The sequence below is a fragment of the Saccostrea cucullata genome, unplaced genomic scaffold (assembly GCF_032062105.1).
Source record: "Saccostrea cucullata isolate Sc308-1 unplaced genomic scaffold, CSIRO_AGI_Scuc_v1 ctg902, whole genome shotgun sequence".
NCBI lineage: Eukaryota > Metazoa > Mollusca > Bivalvia > Ostreida > Ostreidae > Saccostrea > Saccostrea cuccullata.
Window position 1 is genome coordinate 213,549 of NW_026931814.1, and position 21,159 is coordinate 234,707.

At 33.1% G+C, this 21,159-nt stretch overlaps 2 protein-coding genes across 3 annotated transcripts; both read left to right on the plus strand.

Annotated features, from left to right (window-relative positions):
- The first annotated feature begins 566 nt into the window (after positions 1–566).
- Positions 567–10,351, plus strand: LOC134233594 (uncharacterized). The gene is made up of 5 exons (XM_062715578.1): positions 567–704; positions 1,113–1,238; positions 7,195–7,342; positions 8,886–9,766; positions 9,895–10,351. The coding sequence occupies exons 1-5, from the start codon at positions 633–635 to the stop codon at positions 10,162–10,164; spliced, it is 1,497 nt and encodes a 498-aa protein (XP_062571562.1). The 5' UTR covers positions 567–632; the 3' UTR covers positions 10,165–10,351.
- A 3,034-nt stretch (positions 10,352–13,385) lies between these two features.
- Positions 13,386–16,280, plus strand: LOC134233595 (uncharacterized). Of its 2 annotated transcripts, none has more exons than XM_062715579.1 (4): positions 13,386–13,510; positions 14,248–14,395; positions 14,879–15,759; positions 15,884–16,280. In XM_062715579.1, the coding sequence occupies exons 1-4, from the start codon at positions 13,439–13,441 to the stop codon at positions 16,145–16,147; spliced, it is 1,365 nt and encodes a 454-aa protein (XP_062571563.1). In that variant the 5' UTR covers positions 13,386–13,438; the 3' UTR covers positions 16,148–16,280. The 2 variants fall into 2 exon arrangements, with proteins under 2 accessions (XP_062571563.1, XP_062571564.1); XM_062715580.1 differs by having other exon boundaries at positions 15,656–15,759.
- Positions 16,281–21,159: the final 4,879 nt, after the last annotated feature.

The following is a 21,159-nucleotide window of genomic DNA, read 5'->3' on the forward strand; positions in this document are numbered from 1 at the left end:
TTGTGTATACAATCAGATTGTCTTTTAACAAGGAAATGTTGCAAATGACCTTTGCTAAGGTAAGTAAATTGACGAGTTCCATTCTTAATGAAAATAAAGCTGTCAATGATGTGAGAAAGCCTTGAATTAGTTATGTATACTAAGCAGCCAGTCCTCTATTCTGCAAAGCACAAGAGATCTTTTACAAGCAGATCTAAAAAAAAAAACTAAATAGACATAAAAATGTTCCAACTGTTAGTGCTCTTTAATCGTGACCAGTTACTTAGATTATTGTTATCCACAAAAACTTTGATAAAGTGCAATGTTAGTAATGATAATTGAGACAATGCTGGCCTTAATAACCTTTATCGAACAGAATGTTGAAGTTCACAAAGTCAAAGATAGCCTATCTTTGACTTTGTGAACTTCAACATTCTGTTCATTAAAGGTTATTAAGGCCAGCGTTGTCTCAATTATCATTATTAACATTAATCTATTTTAATCAGTTCATAACGCCTAGCCAGATTGTGAAATGCCACAGGCATACACAGTATTTATGCCTAAATGTACGTATAAATTCATTGATATTCTAAGTTGTGAGCAAAAGTGAAAACAAGGGAATTTTGAGGTAGTTTTTGGGAAAAATCAGAAGAATGATTAGAATTATTTTTCCATTCCTGCTGCTATCCTGCTTTGGTTTCTCGACTTGTGACGTCTATTCAGAGGTTGGTTTACGTTGTTTAAAATGTATTTTCCCTACTTCTTCAGCGAATTTCATCGGAAATATTTCAAGCTCGACTTGAAATCTATTAATTGAATTTTGTTTAGTTTAAAAATCATGACTTAAAAGAATTTCAATGTTTTTAACTTCTACATATACATGTATAAACTCACAGATATACCAGTTCTAGAAATTTGTTGATTACATGTAAGAGTCCACAATACAATACTGCACTTTGATAATATGAAATTATTGAAATACTTTTATAAGTGTTAGACATAGTTAGTTTCGAGAATATCCATCAAAACTTAAAAAAAGTTGCAGAGTGGTTCAATTAGAAAAGTAGTTTATCTTTACAAAATAAGCGAAAAAAATCTTAAACAAACAAAGAAACAAACATTTTTTTTTTCAGATCAAAGAATTGCAAAATGGACAAAAAGAAATTAAAGATATGCTGAAAAAAGTCCTATCAAAATTACAATCAAGCAACACGATTGCGCCAACATCTTCTCAAGAGGCTGACGAAGGATCATCTTTGGTAAAGATAGAAACTTATGTTTGCAACTTCTTAAATAAAAGCAACAAAGGGATTTTCAGACCATAGGTCACGTTCATTTGATACGTTGATGGTATGATACTTTTTTCTCTGATGACAAAGCAATGTGCTATTTTGATCTTAACTAAGAGCATTCTGAAAAGGACAATGGTTTAGAAAAGTTCACTTACAGTTGTGACCATAAAAGGGCTTCTTGGATCTACTGACAAAATTTCTCAAAATAAAGTTAGAAAAGTTATTTGAACATGTTGATTAATGTTACAAACAAAATATCTATTTTTGAAATTTTCTTTGGTTGATTGATTGTATATTGTTTAACATCCCTCTCGAGAATTTTTCACTCATATGGAGACAACCTCCAGTACAACATTATTTACTGGTATTTCACTGTATTACAGAGAGAACCTGTTTAAACATTAAACTACATATTTATTCTTATTTGCCTTTCCTTGCAATCAAGATTTTTATAAATTCATCATCATACGAGGGCTGTTCCATAAATAATGTCCTAAGTGCTATGATATACAACATAGAAATCAAATGAATCATAGGAAAAACTTGATTTTTCTCTCATGATTGAATCTTTAATGAATTGATTACAATTTATGTGACCATTTTGTATCACATAATTTTATTGTGAGAAGCTGGAATACAAGGACTGTACGAGACAATGTATTACATGTAAAAATGAATGGTGAAGAATCAGTAAACTAGAATGAAATCACTGTATACAAAGTGCTAATCGAAAATCTACTTGATTTGGATCACTAGCTATATTTGTTTGGATCATTCGAAGTTTCTATCTGCATATTTAGATAAAAAATGTCTTTTAAATACGTTTTCTTACTAATGATAAAACTACTTCAACCAATATGAGACTTCTTCTTGGTATATTTAAAGATTATCATGTTTTTGTGTCATCTACCCCTCCTTAAACATCGGTAGCACGCGTTTTTCACGCATCTGATGGTCATTTTTCGACTAATCATCCACTGGAATGGACTGTTGACATTATTTCAATAAAACATTTATTGTAATGTTTAATATGAATCTTCATCAAACGTACGCTATCAAATTTGACCACAAGGTCTTCTTTATATCTTGACAATTACATCAAATATGCACCTACCCAACTTTTCCAGAGCTATTTTAGGTTTGCGTAGAAAATATCAAGCAAGCTATCTTTGTTGTCATGACAGCTATACTTTTGTCGAGTATATATATAGCATTTAGGCCTAGTGCAATTAGTAAAATAATTTATTGACGTTACTTTGTGTTTACAACAGTCTTATATAATACTTTCTTCCCCAGACTCCTCTTACATTTCAACATTGGCCCAGTCCATAGGAGGCCCATGTGTCATATGCTCACCTTCAGCGTTTTGGGTTCAGTCAGTGAGTGTGATACATATGTAATTATATAAATTATAGAAAAAGTAGTGTGGCCCCTTGGTTAGCTACTTAGGTACGAAGGAGAGTACAAACACACAGGCACATGACGTTACTTATTTTTCTTTTAATAAAAAAAAATTATACCCCTACCTAATAACATTATGAACCTTTCGTGAAAGTATCTTTTTATTTTCTAATGGAAACAACTCTAATGACATTTTCATTTCGTTAATCAATATGTTTAGTTCCATTTTTTCATTCCGGAATAAAGGATGGATCAAGCATATATTTCTTCGGGAAAGGGGAGAGGGTTACATTGTTGTCCATAACACTAAAAGATCCCAACACAAAACCCTACTTTATGGTTGGGGATGGGGTCGGCTTAATTGGTGGACAAGCTACATTCTTCCATATACATTCTCATTTTTCCTATCAACTTATGACAGTCATTCATCAACAAAAACATACCAAATCAAAAATTTTAATGTCGCTTACCAAATTGAATTTACTATTGTAAAATTTTAAACAATTCTAAAGATCGATTTCAGCTCTTAGACTTTACATATACTTAATACACATGCTTTTGTAAATATTTAGTGTTATATATATGCATTCAAAGTTGTGATGTGAAAATATAATGATTAAAATGCATTCAACTTCAAATCTTAATGCCGCTTCGTTCATTTACAAATTTCAATTCAGCCAAATAAGCGTTAAGAAGAGTTTGCATGGAATATTAAAAATGTTTTAATGTAATAAAAAGAAAACAAACGGTTACCACATTTCTCGAAGAAAAGCATGGATATTTTTTTTATCAGAAATCATAGCATATAACTGAAAATCAAGTAACTTCCGTAACTATATTCTTTTATCGTAGACTGACTGTTATGAGTTTGTGTTTCTTTGGGAGGGGGGCAAAGTTTTTTTGATATGGTACTTTAATATTCTTAAATTTTTGTGAATTTGAAAAAACTTATCAGATCTTGATTCCCTGACCTATATCCACTTTTCTGGATCTGTCTATGGGGATATAATGCCAAATTTTAATTAAACTTTAGTCTTCAAAGATTCTGTTTCAGATTCTTCGTTTTAAGTTTTGATGTCTGATGATAGTGTGAAAATAGGTGAAATATTACAAAAGTTGCATTATAATCTCTTTATCATCAATTTATAAAAGAGAGAGAGAAAGTGTATAAGGCGAGGACAATCAGGAGGAAAAGTTTGATTTTTCTAAAATTATGTTGTCGGTAATGTCATCTTCAACATATTTGATTCATATATATTGTACTGAAACACATATTGATTGCAAATTGTTTTAAAGCTTATTTAGTGGAAAATAGGTACGTTTATATTCAATGATTCTAGCCATAATTTGTTTTTGAATATGAATGGATCAGGTTTCTATTCTAAGTCTTATGTTTAAATTACGGAGAAGTAAATGCATTGTGTTTTTTTTTTTCTAAATGGAGTCTGAATCCAATCTATTTAAAAGTCGAATATTTCTGAAATTAAAAAAAAGTGAGTATAATGAGCATTGATTTATGTCGAAAAATTTACATGTAAGCAGGGCATACCCGGGTAAATACGGACCCACCCACCCCCGGAATACATGAGATGGGAACAGGTGGCTAAGAGGAGTAAGCATCCCTTGTTGATCGGTCACACCCGCGGTGAGCTCTGTGTATTGATCAAGTAAACGGAACATTTCGTTATCAAATTTTATATAAAAACTAAGGTATAACAATTGGGTGAAAGAAGTAAGCCAAACAACGATCCAAGATAAATTAAATGATAGGTGGAAGAACATTATTTGTCTCAACAAATTCGTTTCGTTAAAGCAAACTGACACACATTCATCAAGAAGACACCGTAGCATATCGTGGTTAACGCATTCAGTGTTGCACCTATCATGAGCTTTGGAGAGAGTTCGAATAGTTTGTGAAGCCCTTTTTTCCGTTTTACATACCTTTAAAACATAGGTGAAAATATATAACGTGTATTTATCAATAAGTATTCAATGACATAAACTTGAGAAAGTGTCTCTGGATTATACTCCCTTTTTTTACGCCTCCATTCTTCAAGAAGTATACTAGGCAAATCAAACATAGCATTTCTGTATCAATCGCGACAAAACGCAAATCAAGTATCGCACAAACACAAGCAATGATAACACATTTCATCAAATTCTATAATTATTTACTTCTGTTTAACTTCTTTCGACTGATAAATGTCTCTCTTGTGATTATGAAAGCCAATATTTTTTTTCAAAACTGTTTAAATCGCGATAATTTTATCAAAAAACAATAAATCTTAATTTCCTGCAAATCACAAAAAGGATCCGAAAAAGTGTAGCCATCGGAAAAATATGTTGCAAACATATAATAGCATTCACTCAAAACAAGAACAGCCCAATCTCTCTAAAAAGCGTAATTTGTAGAAATCAGATGATGTTTCGAGGGTGAATTGAGGCGAAAACTTATATACAATAACTTTCACAACAGAATATATTTTGAAAAAATTAAGAACAATTGAAATAATTCAAAATGAGCGAAAATCCCATATTAACTTAGTAAATGAAAACGGTATCGAATTTCTAACATGTTTCCACTTAAAAATTTTCTCAAATATATTTACATTGATTCTATAAAGGTTTGAGAGGTTTCCTAATTTCCTAATATTACTTTTCCCATATTTTGCCTGCAAAATTTTCTTTTTTACCCACAAGGCTTCAGAGTACCCAAACAAATATAGCTAGTGATCCAAATCAAGTAGATTTTCGATTAGCACTTTGTATACAGTGGAAATTAAAAGCTTCATTATAGCTGACGTAAAACTCGTTATGAAACCTAAAGAAATATTCAATGAAATATGTAAAATTTACAGCAACCAATGCCTGTTTTATAGACTCATATGAGCAGGTTGATTTCAGTGAAAAAATATGATATACTGTATTAGCATCAAAAATGGGCACAGTCCTTGGCAAAAAGGACTTACAACAACAAATATACGGCTTGTTAAAATTAAACAAATTATCTCTGATGATATTTGGTTGACTTTAAGACACAGCAAAATTGATAGGCATCCGTTCGGGGGTAGTTTATACCGTTTTAAAGAAACAGTCGACGGTAAAAAGCTTAGTACTCAATGGTCACCCTATTTTTTGAAAATAATGAGTGAAAACGACAGCGTGTAAAAAATATCTAAACAATTGTATTTAAAAAATAAAAAATTGTAGCGATCAGCATTTGTCTGAAATTCGAAAAGATACCCCCTTGGTAATAAAACTTGAATTCATTGCTCTAAACCCTCAAAACAAATTTACAGAAAGATACATTTGACAAAAACAGTCATGATCTGAGAAAAGCGAAGAATAGCGAAAGCACAAAACTCGTTTCATATATCATTTTCTTAAATATTAGTGGTCTTGTTCAAATTCATACTTAGGGAGGCAGTTTAAATTCTTGATAAGGCTAGAATGCAAATTTCTGCAAAATAAATTGAAAGGTTTATGAGAAGATGGAACCAGAATTAGGAATCCACTTCATCAAATTTCCTATGTCAGCGTCCAAACCCAGACGCCATGAAGAGTAAAGGAGTTTTGGGGATAAACAGATAGTTAATGCTTGTCACACCAACAATATTAAAGGAGAATATTTAAGTGAAATCATAAAGAATAAATCACTGAAAAAAGCTTTTTGTTTCTTTCCGAGCACCGAGGAAATTATTTATTGAAGAGCCCTCGTATATATGCACATACATCGCTTGGATCTGACTCACTAGAGATCAATTATTCCTCACCAGCTATATTGATTTTAGATACAAAAATGATGAAAAACATTTTCACGGGATTCACTAAAATTTGAATGTGATTGTATGTTGATTACGTCCCTTGAGACTTTTTCACTCATATGGAATACACCCCCAGTTTCCGGCGGAGAGCAGCAAATTTTGTTCTTAACTCGGCCTTAAGGGCTATTAAGCAAGGAGAGATCTTTTTCGTGCCAGCATTTACTGCGACACGGGACCTCGGTTTATAGTCTCATCCGAAGGACCGGTCTCCACGTCCCACAGTGGGATTCGAACCCGCGACGTAAGGATCAACTCCTTCGCGACTCTAGAGCAGATGCTCTAACTACTGCGCCAGAAATTTTGTTTGAAGTTTTCCATGTTTCCCATTGAGGGGGGTTGCTGTTGGATTAAACTTGATTTTTGATTTCCTAACATACAAAAATTTACCTATACCTTTTGTTTGTTCCTATGATAATAAATATGAAGATCTACAATTCTATAAACACGTGAGTATGATTTGTTTACAAAATGTAACTTAAAAAGTTTATAAACATGACAACTCTTGCTTTAAACAATCATACAATGCATATAAATACCTTCTCCATACATACCTTTAAAAAAAACTTTTTACTAATGAAGTGTCTGTTTGCTTGTGTAGAATATTCATTTAAGAAACATCGTACTTTCATCTATAAATTTTGGATAAATAATTAACGCAAGTGATGTTCTTATATGCCTTTTTAAAATGTCAATGAAAGTCCGGAACAAAGGAATGGTCCAGCTCTGGTGGTTCTGTTGTATCTGCCAGTAAAACTACTTTGAGAGACAGTATTCGACTGCAGATAGAAGTGTCGTTCTCTGAGCATACGGATACTTTCTGGGTAGTTGATCAACGGCTCATTGGAGGTTATTAAATTTTTAGCTCACCTGAGCCAAAGGCTCAAGTTAGCTTTTCTGATCACATTTTGTCCGTCGTCCGTCCGTCTGTCTGTCTGTCCGTCTGTAAACTTTTCACATTTTCGACTTCTTCTCAAGAACCACTGGGCCAATTTTGACCAAACTTATTACAAAGCATCCTTGGGTAAAGGGAAATTTAAATTATTAAAATGAAGGGCCAAGTTTCTTCACAAGGGGTGATAATCAAGAAAAGATAAAAAAGGGTAGGGTCATTAAAAAAATCTTCTTCTCAAGAACCACTGGGCCAGAAAAGCTGAAACTTATGTGGAAGCATCCTGGGGTAGTGTAGATTCTAAATTGTAGAAATCATGACCCCGGGGGTAGGGCGGGGCCACAATGGGGAATCAAAGTTTTACATAGAAATATATAGGAAAAATCTTTAAAAATCTTTTTCTCAAGAACCACTGGGCCAGAAAAGCTGAAACTTATGTGGAAGCATCCTGGAGTAGTGTAGATTCTAAATTGTTCAAATCATGACCCCCGGGGTTGGGCAGGACCACAATGGGGAATCAAAGTTTTACATAGAAATACAGGAAAAATCTTTAAAAATCTTTTTCTCAAGAACCACTGGGCCAGAAAAGCTGAATCTTATATGGAAGCATCCTGGGCTAGTGTAGATTTTAAATTGTTCAAATCATGACCCCCGGGGGTTGAGCAGGGCCACAATGGGGAATCAAAGTTTTACATAGAAATATACATGTATAGGAAAAATCTTTTAAAATCTTTTTCTCAAGAACCACTGGGCCAGAAAAGCTGAAACTTATTTGGAAGCATCCTGGGGTAGTGTAGATTTTAAAGTGTTCAAATCATGACCCCCGGGGGTTAGGCAGGGCCACAATGGGGAATCAAATTTTTACATAGAAATATATAGGAAAAATCTTTAAAAATCTTCCTCTCAAGAACCACTGGGCCAGAAAAGCTGAAACTTATGTGGAAGCATCCTGGAGAAGTGAAGATTTTAAATTGTTTAAATCATGACCACCGGGGGTTGGGCGGGGTCACAATGGGGAATCAAAGTTTTACATAGAAATATATAGGAAAAATCTTTAAAAATCTTTTTCTCAAGAACCACTAAGCCAGAAAAGCTGAAACCTATGGTAAGGCGGGGCCACAATGGGGAATCAAAGTTTTACATAGAAATATATAGGAAAAATGTTTAAAAATCTTCTGATGAAGAACGACTGGGCCAGAAAAGTGTAGATTTCAAATTGTCTAAATTATGATCAGTTGGATAGGGTGGGGTCACAATATTTGTATTACAAGGGGGAAATCTGGTAAAAAACAGAATGGTCAAAGCTTCTCGGGTGAGCAGTGTGGCCCATAGGCCTCTTGTTATAATTTCTGACCATGTGCTTTCATACTTCTAAACACAAGGGTAAATAAACCTCATCACAGTAAATTTAGATACTAGGCAGTAGTAAACCGAAATGAATTTCCAAAGAAAAACTTGAAAACAAACATATTTGTTTTAATGTAAATTCTATCTTTTTAGCCAATGAAAAGGACTTTGGTACAACAACAGAAACGTTCTACAACACTACTCTATTCACTCTGAATGCCAAAAAGCCTGTATTCTTTGTGATGTTCATGATTCCTGGCAAAGACGAAATGGTCACAAACATTAGATTTGACACAGAAGGAGAAGATGGTACAATTGAATTTTACAACCCAATTACTTGTCAGTCATCATTCTCTAAAATCTCCAAATCTGAATATGATTTCTTCTACCGCTGTAATCCTGAACTTGATCCTAGAAATGGTTGGTATATGGATGTTGGATTGTTTTCCAGCGTTCAAAATGAGATGGTTGAATATAATCACCTTGAACCGAAGGAAAATAGGTACGCCAATGTTACCTATGAACGAAACTCAACAACAGAGGCAACAGTTGTACTTTCAGATGAAACTTTGGAGAAAGTAGGAGATTTCCTATTTCTGCAGAGCTCTCTCAGTATACCTATAGGTATTGTAATCAGGACCATATTACACGAAAGTGTTTATGATATAAGTAAAACAAAAACAACGAACAATTTTAAATTTTTGGAACCAACCCAACCTTCACCGTTTTTGGAAGGAGATATGATATCATTAAATTGCAATGCACTTGGAAGACATCCCCCACCCATACAAGTGGAAAGAATTGGTGCTGAGATAAGTTCGTCACAGATCGCTTATCTTTTCAAAAATACTACAAAGCTCTGGTCCTCTTCTTCCATTACATTCCTTCATGCATCAAAGGAAATAGAGGGTAACTACTCTTGTGTAATACAGAAGGATGGCGAAAAAGTGATTTCTCCTCAGTCTGTTGAAGTAAAATTAAAACCAAGATTGCGCTGGGATATGACCAAAATACTGAAGAGCAAACAAAATCAGGTACATTTAATTTCTTTAGAAAAATTGCTGATAAGCTGCGTTTTTTTAAAATATCTTTCTTTTTGTATTCCATTTAAAGAATAGAAATAATATATTTTTTACTGAATCTCTTTTCTTGTAAATTTCAGACCCGTGTATGTGTGGTTGTGGAGGGAGCAATTGGTGTTACGTTGAACTGCAGCAATAAATCCTGGTCAGGGAAAGACAATCCTCCTGCTCGCAAGGAAAGAAGAACAGAAATATCAGAGTGGAATGAACGGTTAGAAGTTACGTACACATGGAGGAAGATGAACATTATTCAGAATGAATTCAACTATTCCTCGGATTCTCCGTCTCTTTCTTGTATCGCAAAAGACAAACACGGCGACTTGGATTTCGAACACACTTTCTGGCAGTAACGTTTAAATACATGCATTTTAAAGTATGAAATATTTTGTTTATTAATTGCGTCCTTTCATCGAGAATTTAGCATGTTTATAATTACGAATTGAGGGTTTCAATTTTCCCAGAATAAAACCCAAAATACCTAAAATGGAATGGAAACGTCTTTAGTTATATTTCATTATGTACATGCAGAAAGTTTCAAGAAAGTCAGTTTCCCTATTAAATTGAAAGTCGTGGATGTAAAATTTTATATAGGACGCGCCAGTTATAAGGTTTTCTAAACGTCTGCATCGAGTTGAATTAACAGACCCAAATTCTACAGATTCCAAAGTTATTGTGCTGAATATTTGTGCAATAAATATTATGTAGGGAGATATGCAGGATATGAACGTCTTCACAGTTAACGAACTTGATCTGAACGATTCAGACTTTTCAATCTGCCCTCTTTTTGCTGGTGAATATGAAAAAGAACATCTATCAAACTAAGAGATACCTTTCATTCAAGCTCATCTTACCTGGGTACTGTTGGCAACAACTTTGTTATATGCGTGATATTTTAAAACAAAATATGCTCCTAACAGCATGATATTTCAAAAGTACGGCAAACTTCTTAAATTAGGCAAGAATTGCTATAGAAATGTTGGCTCTTGTAGAGATATAAATGCGAGTGTTTTAATATCGATTGTCATACAATGTAGTTTTAAGCTGACCCATATCATATATATAACAGCGAGCAAAATGCCTAAATAAAAACAGATATGACAGAATTGTTGGTGTCTTAATAACAAGTATTCGAGGACATGTCTATGATATAAAAAACTTTTTTAATTTATCAATGGTTAAAGCAAAGAAAAGTCGTACTCTTAAATGATAATGACTTTTGAAAAGTTGGGTTTTTAAGCATAAATTTTTACCAAAATATTGAATGATCAGGGGTTCAGAAGTTAAAAAGGGTCTTAGTTGATAACATTGGGTAAATGCATAAATTCTCAGAAAAGTTTTTTCTCACCCTGTATATAGGTAAACAAAAAGCCTAGGGTTATGGTGAACAATGATGTCTCTTCGAAAATTTTTAAATCATGTAAATGCATGACCCTGAGTTAGAATCTGTGGTGTAATCGCGGGCTAATTTGATTAATAACAGTTGTAGTGAAAACTAATTTTTAAAATTGAAATTAATCTTTGTTCTTGGGTATACTTTAGATCATTTTATTTCCTCGAATTTTTTACGCGAAGATAAAGTTCCCGCGAATAAAAAGTACTACATTATGAAACAAACTTATTTAATGCATAAACACAATAGGCAAGAGTGCCTCTTCCAAAATTCTGGCCCCGCGTCGGGGTTGATCTTTTTTTTTTTTGATTGTGAAAATGCTTAAATTCTTTGAAAATACTTTTCTATGCCTCTGGGAATTTAGAGTAAGTGCATGATTATGATTTCCAAATTGTAGGTTTGGGCTCTTGATTATTTAATGAAAATCGTTTAATGCTTTGAAAATCTTCTCTGCTACTTAGAATCTAGGAGGTGTTGTAATAAGTAATGGTATTTTTATCATATTTGTAACATTTGGAATTACTGGATCAAGCTCTTTGGTGCTGGACAGGACTCTCTAGATCTGAGAGAGAATTTTTACTCTACCGAAATTTATTTCCCTATGACATTCATCTAAGGTCATTCAAACTCAGAGGCCGTTTGAAAAAATTAATTATACATTTTGTTAGTGTACAATGAAGATATTTTGATTGCAAGACTTGTAAATGGTATTTCAACTGAGGGGATACGTCAAAAGTAGTTCCGAAATAAGATGATTGATAAAATATACAAATTAAATATAGAAATTTCTGATCATATAAGCTTAATTTTAAGATTTTAAGGATTAACATCAACTTTCTTTCAACCTATGTGTCTGACTCCCAGAATGAATCAGTGGATTTCAACATCCTAGACTAAATTAATGAATTTTACATCCTAGACCGAGGCATTGGATTTCAATATCCCGGATTGAATCATTAGATTTCAAAATCACTGGAATTCAGCATACGAGGGTTGTCCCGTAAAATCATGGACAAAGCGTTTTTCTCCCAAAGTCATCGGCGCACTTAGCTGAAATTTTCAGTAAATTCTTCTATGTCATATTTGAGTGCATCATGATTTTTTTCATAATAGACAAAAATAAAGATTTTATTATGCTGGAATGAGAACAAGGTAGGGTCCCACGGCGCACGGTAAAAAAACCAAGATTATATTAGAGAATACACAGGTAAAAATTCGAAATATTTTTTTTAAATATATAAAATTTGGATAAAATATTATCTATTTCGATTTGACAATTAATTTTGTCGTATCTTTAAAGTTTGCAAGGTATTTAATTAATTTTTGACAGTTTCCCGAGCATTCAAAATGGGAAAGTGGTAAACACAACACACGAAAAATGGCGACGTTTGATGACGTTACGGCGCACCGGAGAGCAGTTCACCTTGATTTAGATTCTGTAATGACTTTAAATGAATACAGAAGAAAAAAATAGTAAAAATATCACCAGACCTTTAGTATAGAAATGTAATGGGAGGTTTTCTTAGCGAAGTCTTGTTGATAGAGTCCTCGGGTAGTACAAAACACACGGACAAACTGCTATTGTAATAGCAAAAGACGCTGTCACTGTCGACCATTGATATGATATTCTCTATTAGTTGAATGATCGTGAGAATACTGTCTGTAACTTACTAATAAATCTTCAGGAGATCGCATGTGTATGCCAGTTTTGTTCCTCAACTGTTTATTTAGACTCAAGTAAGTAAATCAATGGAATTTGTAAATTTAAGTGGGACTTATCCAACTTTATTTTAAACGTGACACTGTTTTAGACACTCTGACGTTATCATCCGTGCGCCGTAAGGCAATACAATACATAACACAAAATTTCAAAGTTTGTTTATTTAATCACATATCTAATTAAAATTTGCTATGTATATTCATAATATATGTACTAAATAGTGGTAAAAATTTCAGAACACAGTGATACTTATTTTTTACACTAGACAACTTGTCCACAATTTTAAAGGACAACCCTCGTATTTATGCTTTTTAAAGGTTGTTGAGGTAATCATCATCTCATTTATGAATCATACATAGACTCAAACCATATTGCAAAATGCCATCGGTATAATTGCTGAACGATCGTTGTAATGGCCAGTATTGCTATGTATATCTACACCTACATACAGAGTTTCCTTTTATAAGCATTCATTAATCGGAGGATCATGTTCGTGTTTTAGAAAAAAAAGAGAATGAGAAAAATTACATTTCTATTTGTACTTCAGTCCTGCTTTCTTTTCTCCGTATCGAACGTCTATTCAGAGGTTGGTGAAATTTTTTAAATAGCAATATTTGATATATAAATATATCATTTTTATGTTTGTTTGTTAAATTGTTTAACTTCCCTCTCGAAAATTTTTCACTCATATGGAGACGCCACTACTTGCCGGTTAAGAGCTGCAAATCTTGCCCCATACTCAGCACTTTACGGCCAATGAGCAGTGAGGTATCCTCTTCGTGCCAACATCTATTGCGACACGGGATCTCGGTTTATACTGTCTCATCCAAAGGACCGGTCTCCTTGTCCCAGTAGGATTAGAACCCGCGACGTAAAGATCATAAAGTAACAATTACTGTGTTAGAATTATTTAATTAAGACAGTTTTAAAGCTGTTAAAAATACAAATAATTGAAATTGAATATATATCTAGAGTCGCGGAGTAAGGAGGTGGTCCTTACGTCGCGAGTTCAAATCCCACTGTGGGACGTAGAGACCGGTCTTTCGGATGAGACCGTATAAACCAAGGTCTCGTGCCACAGCACTAAAAAGATCCCTCACTGCTCAATGGCCCCAAGAGCCGGATATAGGTAAAAAATAAAATCGTATCTCTTCACCGGCAAGTGGTGGCGTCTCCATATGAGTTGAAAAATTATCGAAAGGAACGTTAAACAACAAACAAAAATAAAACAAACATTTAGAAAAAAAATTTAGATACTACAATATTAATATAATGAACTGTTCTGACTTATATATCCGTATCATTTCTTTTCAATACATCAAGTCTGAAGCAGAGAAATGGTTCAATTCTGGATCTTCTGTTATTTCCGCTAGTAAGACTTCTTCTGGTGATGATGTTCGACTGCAGATAGAAATGTCTATACCAATAAATACGATCGTTGTTTGGGGAGTGGATCAAATGATCATTGGAGGTAATAACAATTTGGTAATGCCTGCGATGTGTATGGAAAACTACAGAAAAAGAATTGATGTTGGAAACCACCAGAGACAAAACAAATGCTTGATATGTCTTTAAATTTTTTGATTCATATTTAAAATTCATTTAGATTAGCATAAAATAACATAAAATCTTTATGTAAGCAGTTGTTTGCTTGCTTCTTGTGAACGTATTTCACTGTAATTTTTGTGTCAAAATAAAGGCATGGGGCTATTTCCGATGTGTAAGAGTAAACTTAAATAATAAATACCTGCTTAAGTTTTCATATTCTGCTAATAGTAAATTTCAAATTTTGAAACAAAGATGCATGAATTTTATATAAAATTATATATGTCTCTGGAGTTTTGAGCTTATTGTTTCTATTTTTTTTACAAATGAAAATGGGAAAAAAATTAAATTACTCGTACAAATAGGAAAAGTCGGGAACTTTCCAATTTAATAGTTTTTCTCATTCTAGCTGATGAAAAGACTTTTGGTACCTCATTGTCAACGTTGTCTAATACCACACTGTTCACTCTTGAAATCAAAGATCCCCCGGAAGCTGTTTTCTTTCTAACCTTTAGCGACAACGAAATAGTAACAACCCATATGTTTGATACAATACGTGAAGATGGAACAATTAAATTTGACAACCCAATTACTTGTCAGTCATCATTCTCTAAAATCTCCGATTCTGAATATGATTTCGTCTACCGGTGTAATCCTGAACTTGATCCTAGAAATGACTGGTATATGGAGGTTGGAATGTTTACAAGCTTTAAAAGTGAAATGGTTGAATATAAGCAAATTGAATCGAGTGAAAATAAGTATGTTAATTTAACCACTGAGCGAAATTCAACAGCAAAAGCAAAAGTTGTACTTTCAGATGAAACTATGGAGAGAGTAGGAGATTTCCTATTTCTTCAAAGCTCTCTTACTCTGCCTATGGATGGTTTAATCAAATCTATATTATATAGAAGAGTTTATGATATAAGTAAAATGAAAACAATCAAGAAATTCAAATTCTTAAAAGCATTTGAACAGGAACCACTTTTGGAAGGAGAAATGGTGCCAATAAATTGTGAAGCAATTGGAAGGAACCCTCCACCTATTCAAGTGAAAAGAGATCGTAAAGGGATAAATTCGTCAGAGACAATATACAATTTGAAAGATAATACAAACGTATGGTCAATTTCTTACGTTACTTTACTTCGTGCATCAAAGGAAATAGAAGGCAACTATTCTTGTGTTGTAGAAATGGACGGCGAAACATTCATTTCTCCTCAGAAGATTGAAGTTAATTTAAAACCAAGATTACGCTGGGATCTGACCAAGATTCTGAAATCCAAGCAAAACCAAGTACGTAATATTTACATTCCTGTCCTGGCTTTTAAGTGTTTTTCATTTCATCTCCATTCTTGTAATTTGTATAGAATATAAAATGAAATTTGATTAAGTTTCCCTTTTTTCTTCTAAATTTCAGACTCGTGTACGTGTTGTGGTGGAAGGGGCAAAAGGTGTTGTATTGAACTGTAGAAATAACAAATGGTCAAGAAATAGATATCTTCCCATGAGCACAGAGAAAAGAACAAAAATATCAGAGTGGAGTGAACGTTTGGAAACCGAGTATACATGGAAAAGGAAGAACATTGACCAAGATGAATTCAACTCTTCGTTGCATTCTCCGTTTCTTTCATGTATCGCGGAAGACAAAAATGGCAATCTGGCATTTGAACACACTTTCTGACAATGAGGTTTACAAAAATATTTGTATTACGATTAATTTTCTGAATAATTGCCTTTTCTTGTAATTTGAATCAGGAACTGGCATGCCGAGGAAAGAATAAACTTACACAATCAATAAATGTTTTGTTTTTTTCAATGTACAGCTGTAGTAGAAAATGTGAATAAAATTATCCGCAGAATGTTAACGCCCCTGACATTTTATTTTTTGAGTCATATTTGACAAGTTTTAGACCTGAAAACGAAATCGTTTATTTATTTAAGGAATAACTGTCTTATTTTTCGATTTCATGATGATGTGATCAATCGATTGGCTTGCGTGATTTTGGCACCAACTTAAGTTCTTAAAAGTTATTGTAGAAAAAGAACTAGTTACTATCTTTAATTGACAACAAGTATAATAGATTGAGCAAAACGACAAAACATGATATGACTAGCTTCATTTGAACACATAATAAGCACCGGTGGATGAAGGGTAGGAGGATGGTCAAAATCTTCTCCCTTCTAAAATTACAGTAAACAATGATCACGTGATCCGAATTAAAGGATGTTGTAAGACGAGAATCTTAACTGTAGGCATGACAAAATCCGGAATATAGAAAATTAAAATTTTACAATAGATATGGTATAATTTGCATTAATGCCGAAGGCGTTAATGCATAAAATTATTACGCAAGCCAATCAATTACATGTAATCATCGTCATGAAATTGAAAAATCTGACCGTTATTCCTTATATTTAAATGCTCTTCATTCCGCCAATCCACGTCCGCCCTGTACGTGTGTTTTTAACTGCGCAAATACATTGATGGGGAAGTAAAGTGCATTTACAATTGTGTAATTTAATTTATCTCGGACAAAGACATTGGGAATGTAAATATTCTTGCATCCATTCAAAGATCAATGACAACGTCAAGCTGAAATCACAAAAAATTAAATACACTTGCTACAATTAGTATCTGGTATGTATAATAAATTGGTAGCATATTATATTTTTCGATTTCTATGAAAGAAGATCGAGTAAACAACAAAAGTAATTCACAAAGTGATTTAAACATTTCTGTTTGTAAATACGATTAATATCGACTCAAGATCAAGAGCAATTATACTTATAAAACAATATTGATAAGATTTTATTTTCTAAGAAACGGATAAAAAATAAACAACAAAGTAATTTACATAGAGATTTAAATATTCCTTCTGGTAAAGGGTTTTACATGTATATGCAAGTAACACATTTCTGAAAAATTAAATAAAGCACATTCCTTTTATTATAAAAATCTATTGACGAGCAAACCATCGGTAAGATCAGTGTCCAGTATGATTTACTGATTACGGAGGTATTACATTGGACGAGGTATGACGAACTGCATGAATGTGTTAAATAATTATTCTGCTGTATCACAACGTGTATCAAATATATAAGGGACAGATTGCCATCAATGATTTATTTACAAACTTTTAGATTCATATACATTAACATCAAAATAAAAATACTTTCCTAAAAAGATTTCTTATCATCATAGCCTATCTACGTTCCAGTGATATACAAATGTAATTCTATGTGCCTTTTTACCTCAGTATTTTGTCCGGAAATGTTCTCTCAGATCATATCTACAATCCAAAAATTTGATATCGTAACCATGGAAACAGACGAAATATAAAAGAATTCGATATTTTTTTTTCAACTACCGGGTAGTAGGCGACAATAAACATACTTTATGTTTCCTAATACTTGCGAGGTTATATTTATGGAGTAATATGATTGTATTAATGATTTCAACGTATGTCCCCGTTTACTGGTATCTTTGCAATTTAAGATAGAGACACTAATAGGTCCCAGGGTTTGACACATTTTGGTCTTGCCATTTGGGAAGCCTTAACTTGGTACTGATTTTAAGTTGCTCGAATGAATGTCAGGTTGCCCGTACAAAATATCAAAACAAAAATGCGCATTTGTTTGTTTGTCATTGTTTAAATGTCTTCCAATATTTTATCAAAAAAATAAGCAATAAATTTACATGTAAATGCGCAGAATCAGATTGCTTATTAAACTTTCAAAAAATTACGTTCATTTTCACTTATACTATAAATGCCTTAATAAATGGGGCCACACATCCTTGGACTGATTTAACTAGGTGTGCTATTCACAGTGGACACTAGCAGCAGAAACTCAACATCAGGAAGTTGTATTGGGAATATGGCTAGATGTTACAATTATAATCATTTCTCTTTATATCCAAGGTGATCGTAGACTAGGATGAAATATTTTATATCTGAAAAAAAAAAACCTTTATTTAACACTTTCGGTAAAAACTGCATCAGCTGATCGATCAAACACAAATTTGGCGGAAAGAAAAATACACGCGGCTGCAATTTGAATGGGTCGGTCGGGTTACAAAAAGCAACATTTTCAAAGCCTTATCAAGTTTATTTCAAAATATTAAGCAATAGAAAGTAAATGAACACATTCACGTATAAAAATTTTAACTTTTATAATTCTAAAACTAAGCATGATAATAATGTAAGCATTGTGAAGTTTGGTTTCAGTCACGATTTTGGCATCTAAAGTTACATCGGGAGTTCTCTAAATGTCTTAACCTAGATCAAGACACAAGCACAGATATCGTGACAACTTTTTTCACACAGGTTTATGAAAATCCCTGTCTCCATATATGGAAAATGACACGAGTTTCAGACATGGGTTTACAGAATCCATGAGCCCATATATGGACACCAAAACAACACTGACAAATTTTGTAAAACCGTGTAATATCCCGTGCCGTGTCCATGCTTTTTAAGCGGGAAAATTCGAAAACATTCATATTTGTTTACCTTGTTTATTCTCGAGTCCTTAAAATGTCCAAGGGTTCGACATTCACTCTCGTCACATTGTCATTTCCATCCCAGTTAATTTTTTATGACTTGATTTTCACTCTGGCTCGCTCAAATGACAACCTTGGACGAATCAGGAATATTCAATAGTGTTTCTGTTAAAGATTTATAATTTATATAGTTTTTAAGTTAAGAATTTAATGATAATGTACAATTCTATTATTTTTAATCTAAGTTTGCACAATCAAATTTAAAGAAAGAATTTTATTCTAATAAAACTTTCTGTCATAGTAATGTCACGTAAAATATATAGGGATTACTGAGTGAAAGTCCAGACATTTAAATACACAATGCCTGTTAGTATTTCATCAAGTTCATTGTCAACATTACAACACAGAAAGATCACGAAAATTGAATATGAAGTTGTTTATTCTATATAAGACTTACTGTATTTAGTACAAAAGTGTTGAAATTAGGAATTTCAGACCGACATAAATACAATTCCAACTGACATCTATTAGTTAGATATCGTTCAACAAGATTAAGAACACACATTCCTTGCCCATGACCATGAATCCCGCTAATTTAAATAGAGGAAGTTCATAATTGAGAATGTTCAATGAAAAGTAGTGAGTTGTAAATAGATCGACTGAAGCGAACACGCTCATATTAAAATCGGTTCCCTAGAACACAGATTCAGTGCCTCCACACGGGTTTCTGTGAGGGATTCCTCACTTTTAGACTCAACATACGACACGAAGAACCCGTCCGTTTGTTTATAAAAAGCCATGCAAGTTTCTTGCCTTACCTGTATCTAAGGTGTGCCTATTCCGCCTCAAAATTTTGTACGCCCCTCCTCCTGTGTTAGATCTAAATGTTTCCTGGGAGATGATATCTATTATCGCCTTCGAACACACCATTCTATAATTTTGCTTCACTTTGTCCACTGACCTATAAACCCTTCCCCTGGAATTTACCGCATTCATGATTTTTCTCAACACTTCCGATTTTTTAGCATTCTTTATTTGATTTGTTTGTTTAAATTTAATGACAATGGCGTTTTTTTTATTCCATCCATTGAAAATAAAACATCATCAACAGAAAAGATCTCAAATCCTGGCCTTTTGTTAGAGGCAGCCATTATTGGATTAACCGAAAGACAAATGCAAATTAAATACACTGTGGAATACCAACCAGTGGTGAAAGCATTTAACCACTGGTAAGTTAACCACTCCAACAAATGTTCTTTGAGCATCATATTTTTCTCCAGTGGTTAGTTGGCCAGATACAGAATTAAAATAGTTACGTTATCCATTGGTCAAATTAAACCAGTGTAATAAACAATCTAGTCGTATCCACAATACTCTAATAATTGCCTGTACAGTTTATGAGAAAATCAAAGTTTAGCAGTTTCACTTTTCTTCATTTTCCATGGCAATGGCTGGTGTTTGTACATTTTAAGTTGTCATTCTCGCAACTACAGTTAATGTTTATAATTTCTATAGAAATTCATTACGAATGTCTGAGGAAAAACCTGGATTTTTTGCAAAATTGGGTCGAACCACAAGCATATCTAATCAATTGAATTAAACTCCGTTTGCAGGTTATGAAGGTTTATTGCTTCATAAGTGAAATGAGGGAAGTTTACGATAGGAAAGTAAATGTCATCATTATTTGAACACAGAGCTGAGTTGTTAGATTACCATAGTGTCTTTTTCAAGTAAACTATCCAAGTATGAATCAGATTTTACGATAGATGAAAATTAATGGGGCGCAATTGATACACATGAGATATTCAAAAGATTGCTAGAAGACACGATCTCTTAAAACACATAGACAATCATTTGTCAATTGAAAACTCCAGCATCCTTTAAATATCATCTTCAGAGTACTTAATTGTGTATACAATGAAAATGTCTGTTAACAAAAAAAATTGCAAATGACCAATGACAAGGTAAGCAGGTAAGTACAGAGTTTTATTTTTATTGAAAAAAAACAGCTGCCAATGAGAAAGCCTGGACTTACGAATGTGCTAAGCAGCTGAACAGGTATATGAAAACACACAGCTCAACGGTTTAATAAACCAACATTTGCAAGCAGATCTTAAAAAGCTAAATAGACATAAAAATGGTTCGACTGATAATACTTTTGAATCGTGACCATATATTTAAATTATTGTTAT

Coding starts and splice junctions, on each gene's coding strand:
- LOC134233594 (XM_062715578.1), top strand. CDS start 633: ATGATTAGAATTATTTTTCCATTCCTGCTGCTATCCTGCTTTGGTTTC. Junction 1,239..7,194: donor CTGACGAAGGATCATCTTTG/GTAAAGATAGAA, acceptor TGTCAATGAAAG/TCCGGAACAAAGGAATGGTC. Junction 9,767..9,894: donor TGAAGAGCAAACAAAATCAG/GTACATTTAATT, acceptor TGTAAATTTCAG/ACCCGTGTATGTGTGGTTGT.
- LOC134233595 (XM_062715579.1), top strand. CDS start 13,439: ATGAGAAAAATTACATTTCTATTTGTACTTCAGTCCTGCTTTCTTTTC. Junction 13,511..14,247: donor TATCGAACGTCTATTCAGAG/GTTGGTGAAATT, acceptor CAATACATCAAG/TCTGAAGCAGAGAAATGGTT. Junction 15,760..15,883: donor TGAAATCCAAGCAAAACCAA/GTACGTAATATT, acceptor TCTAAATTTCAG/ACTCGTGTACGTGTTGTGGT.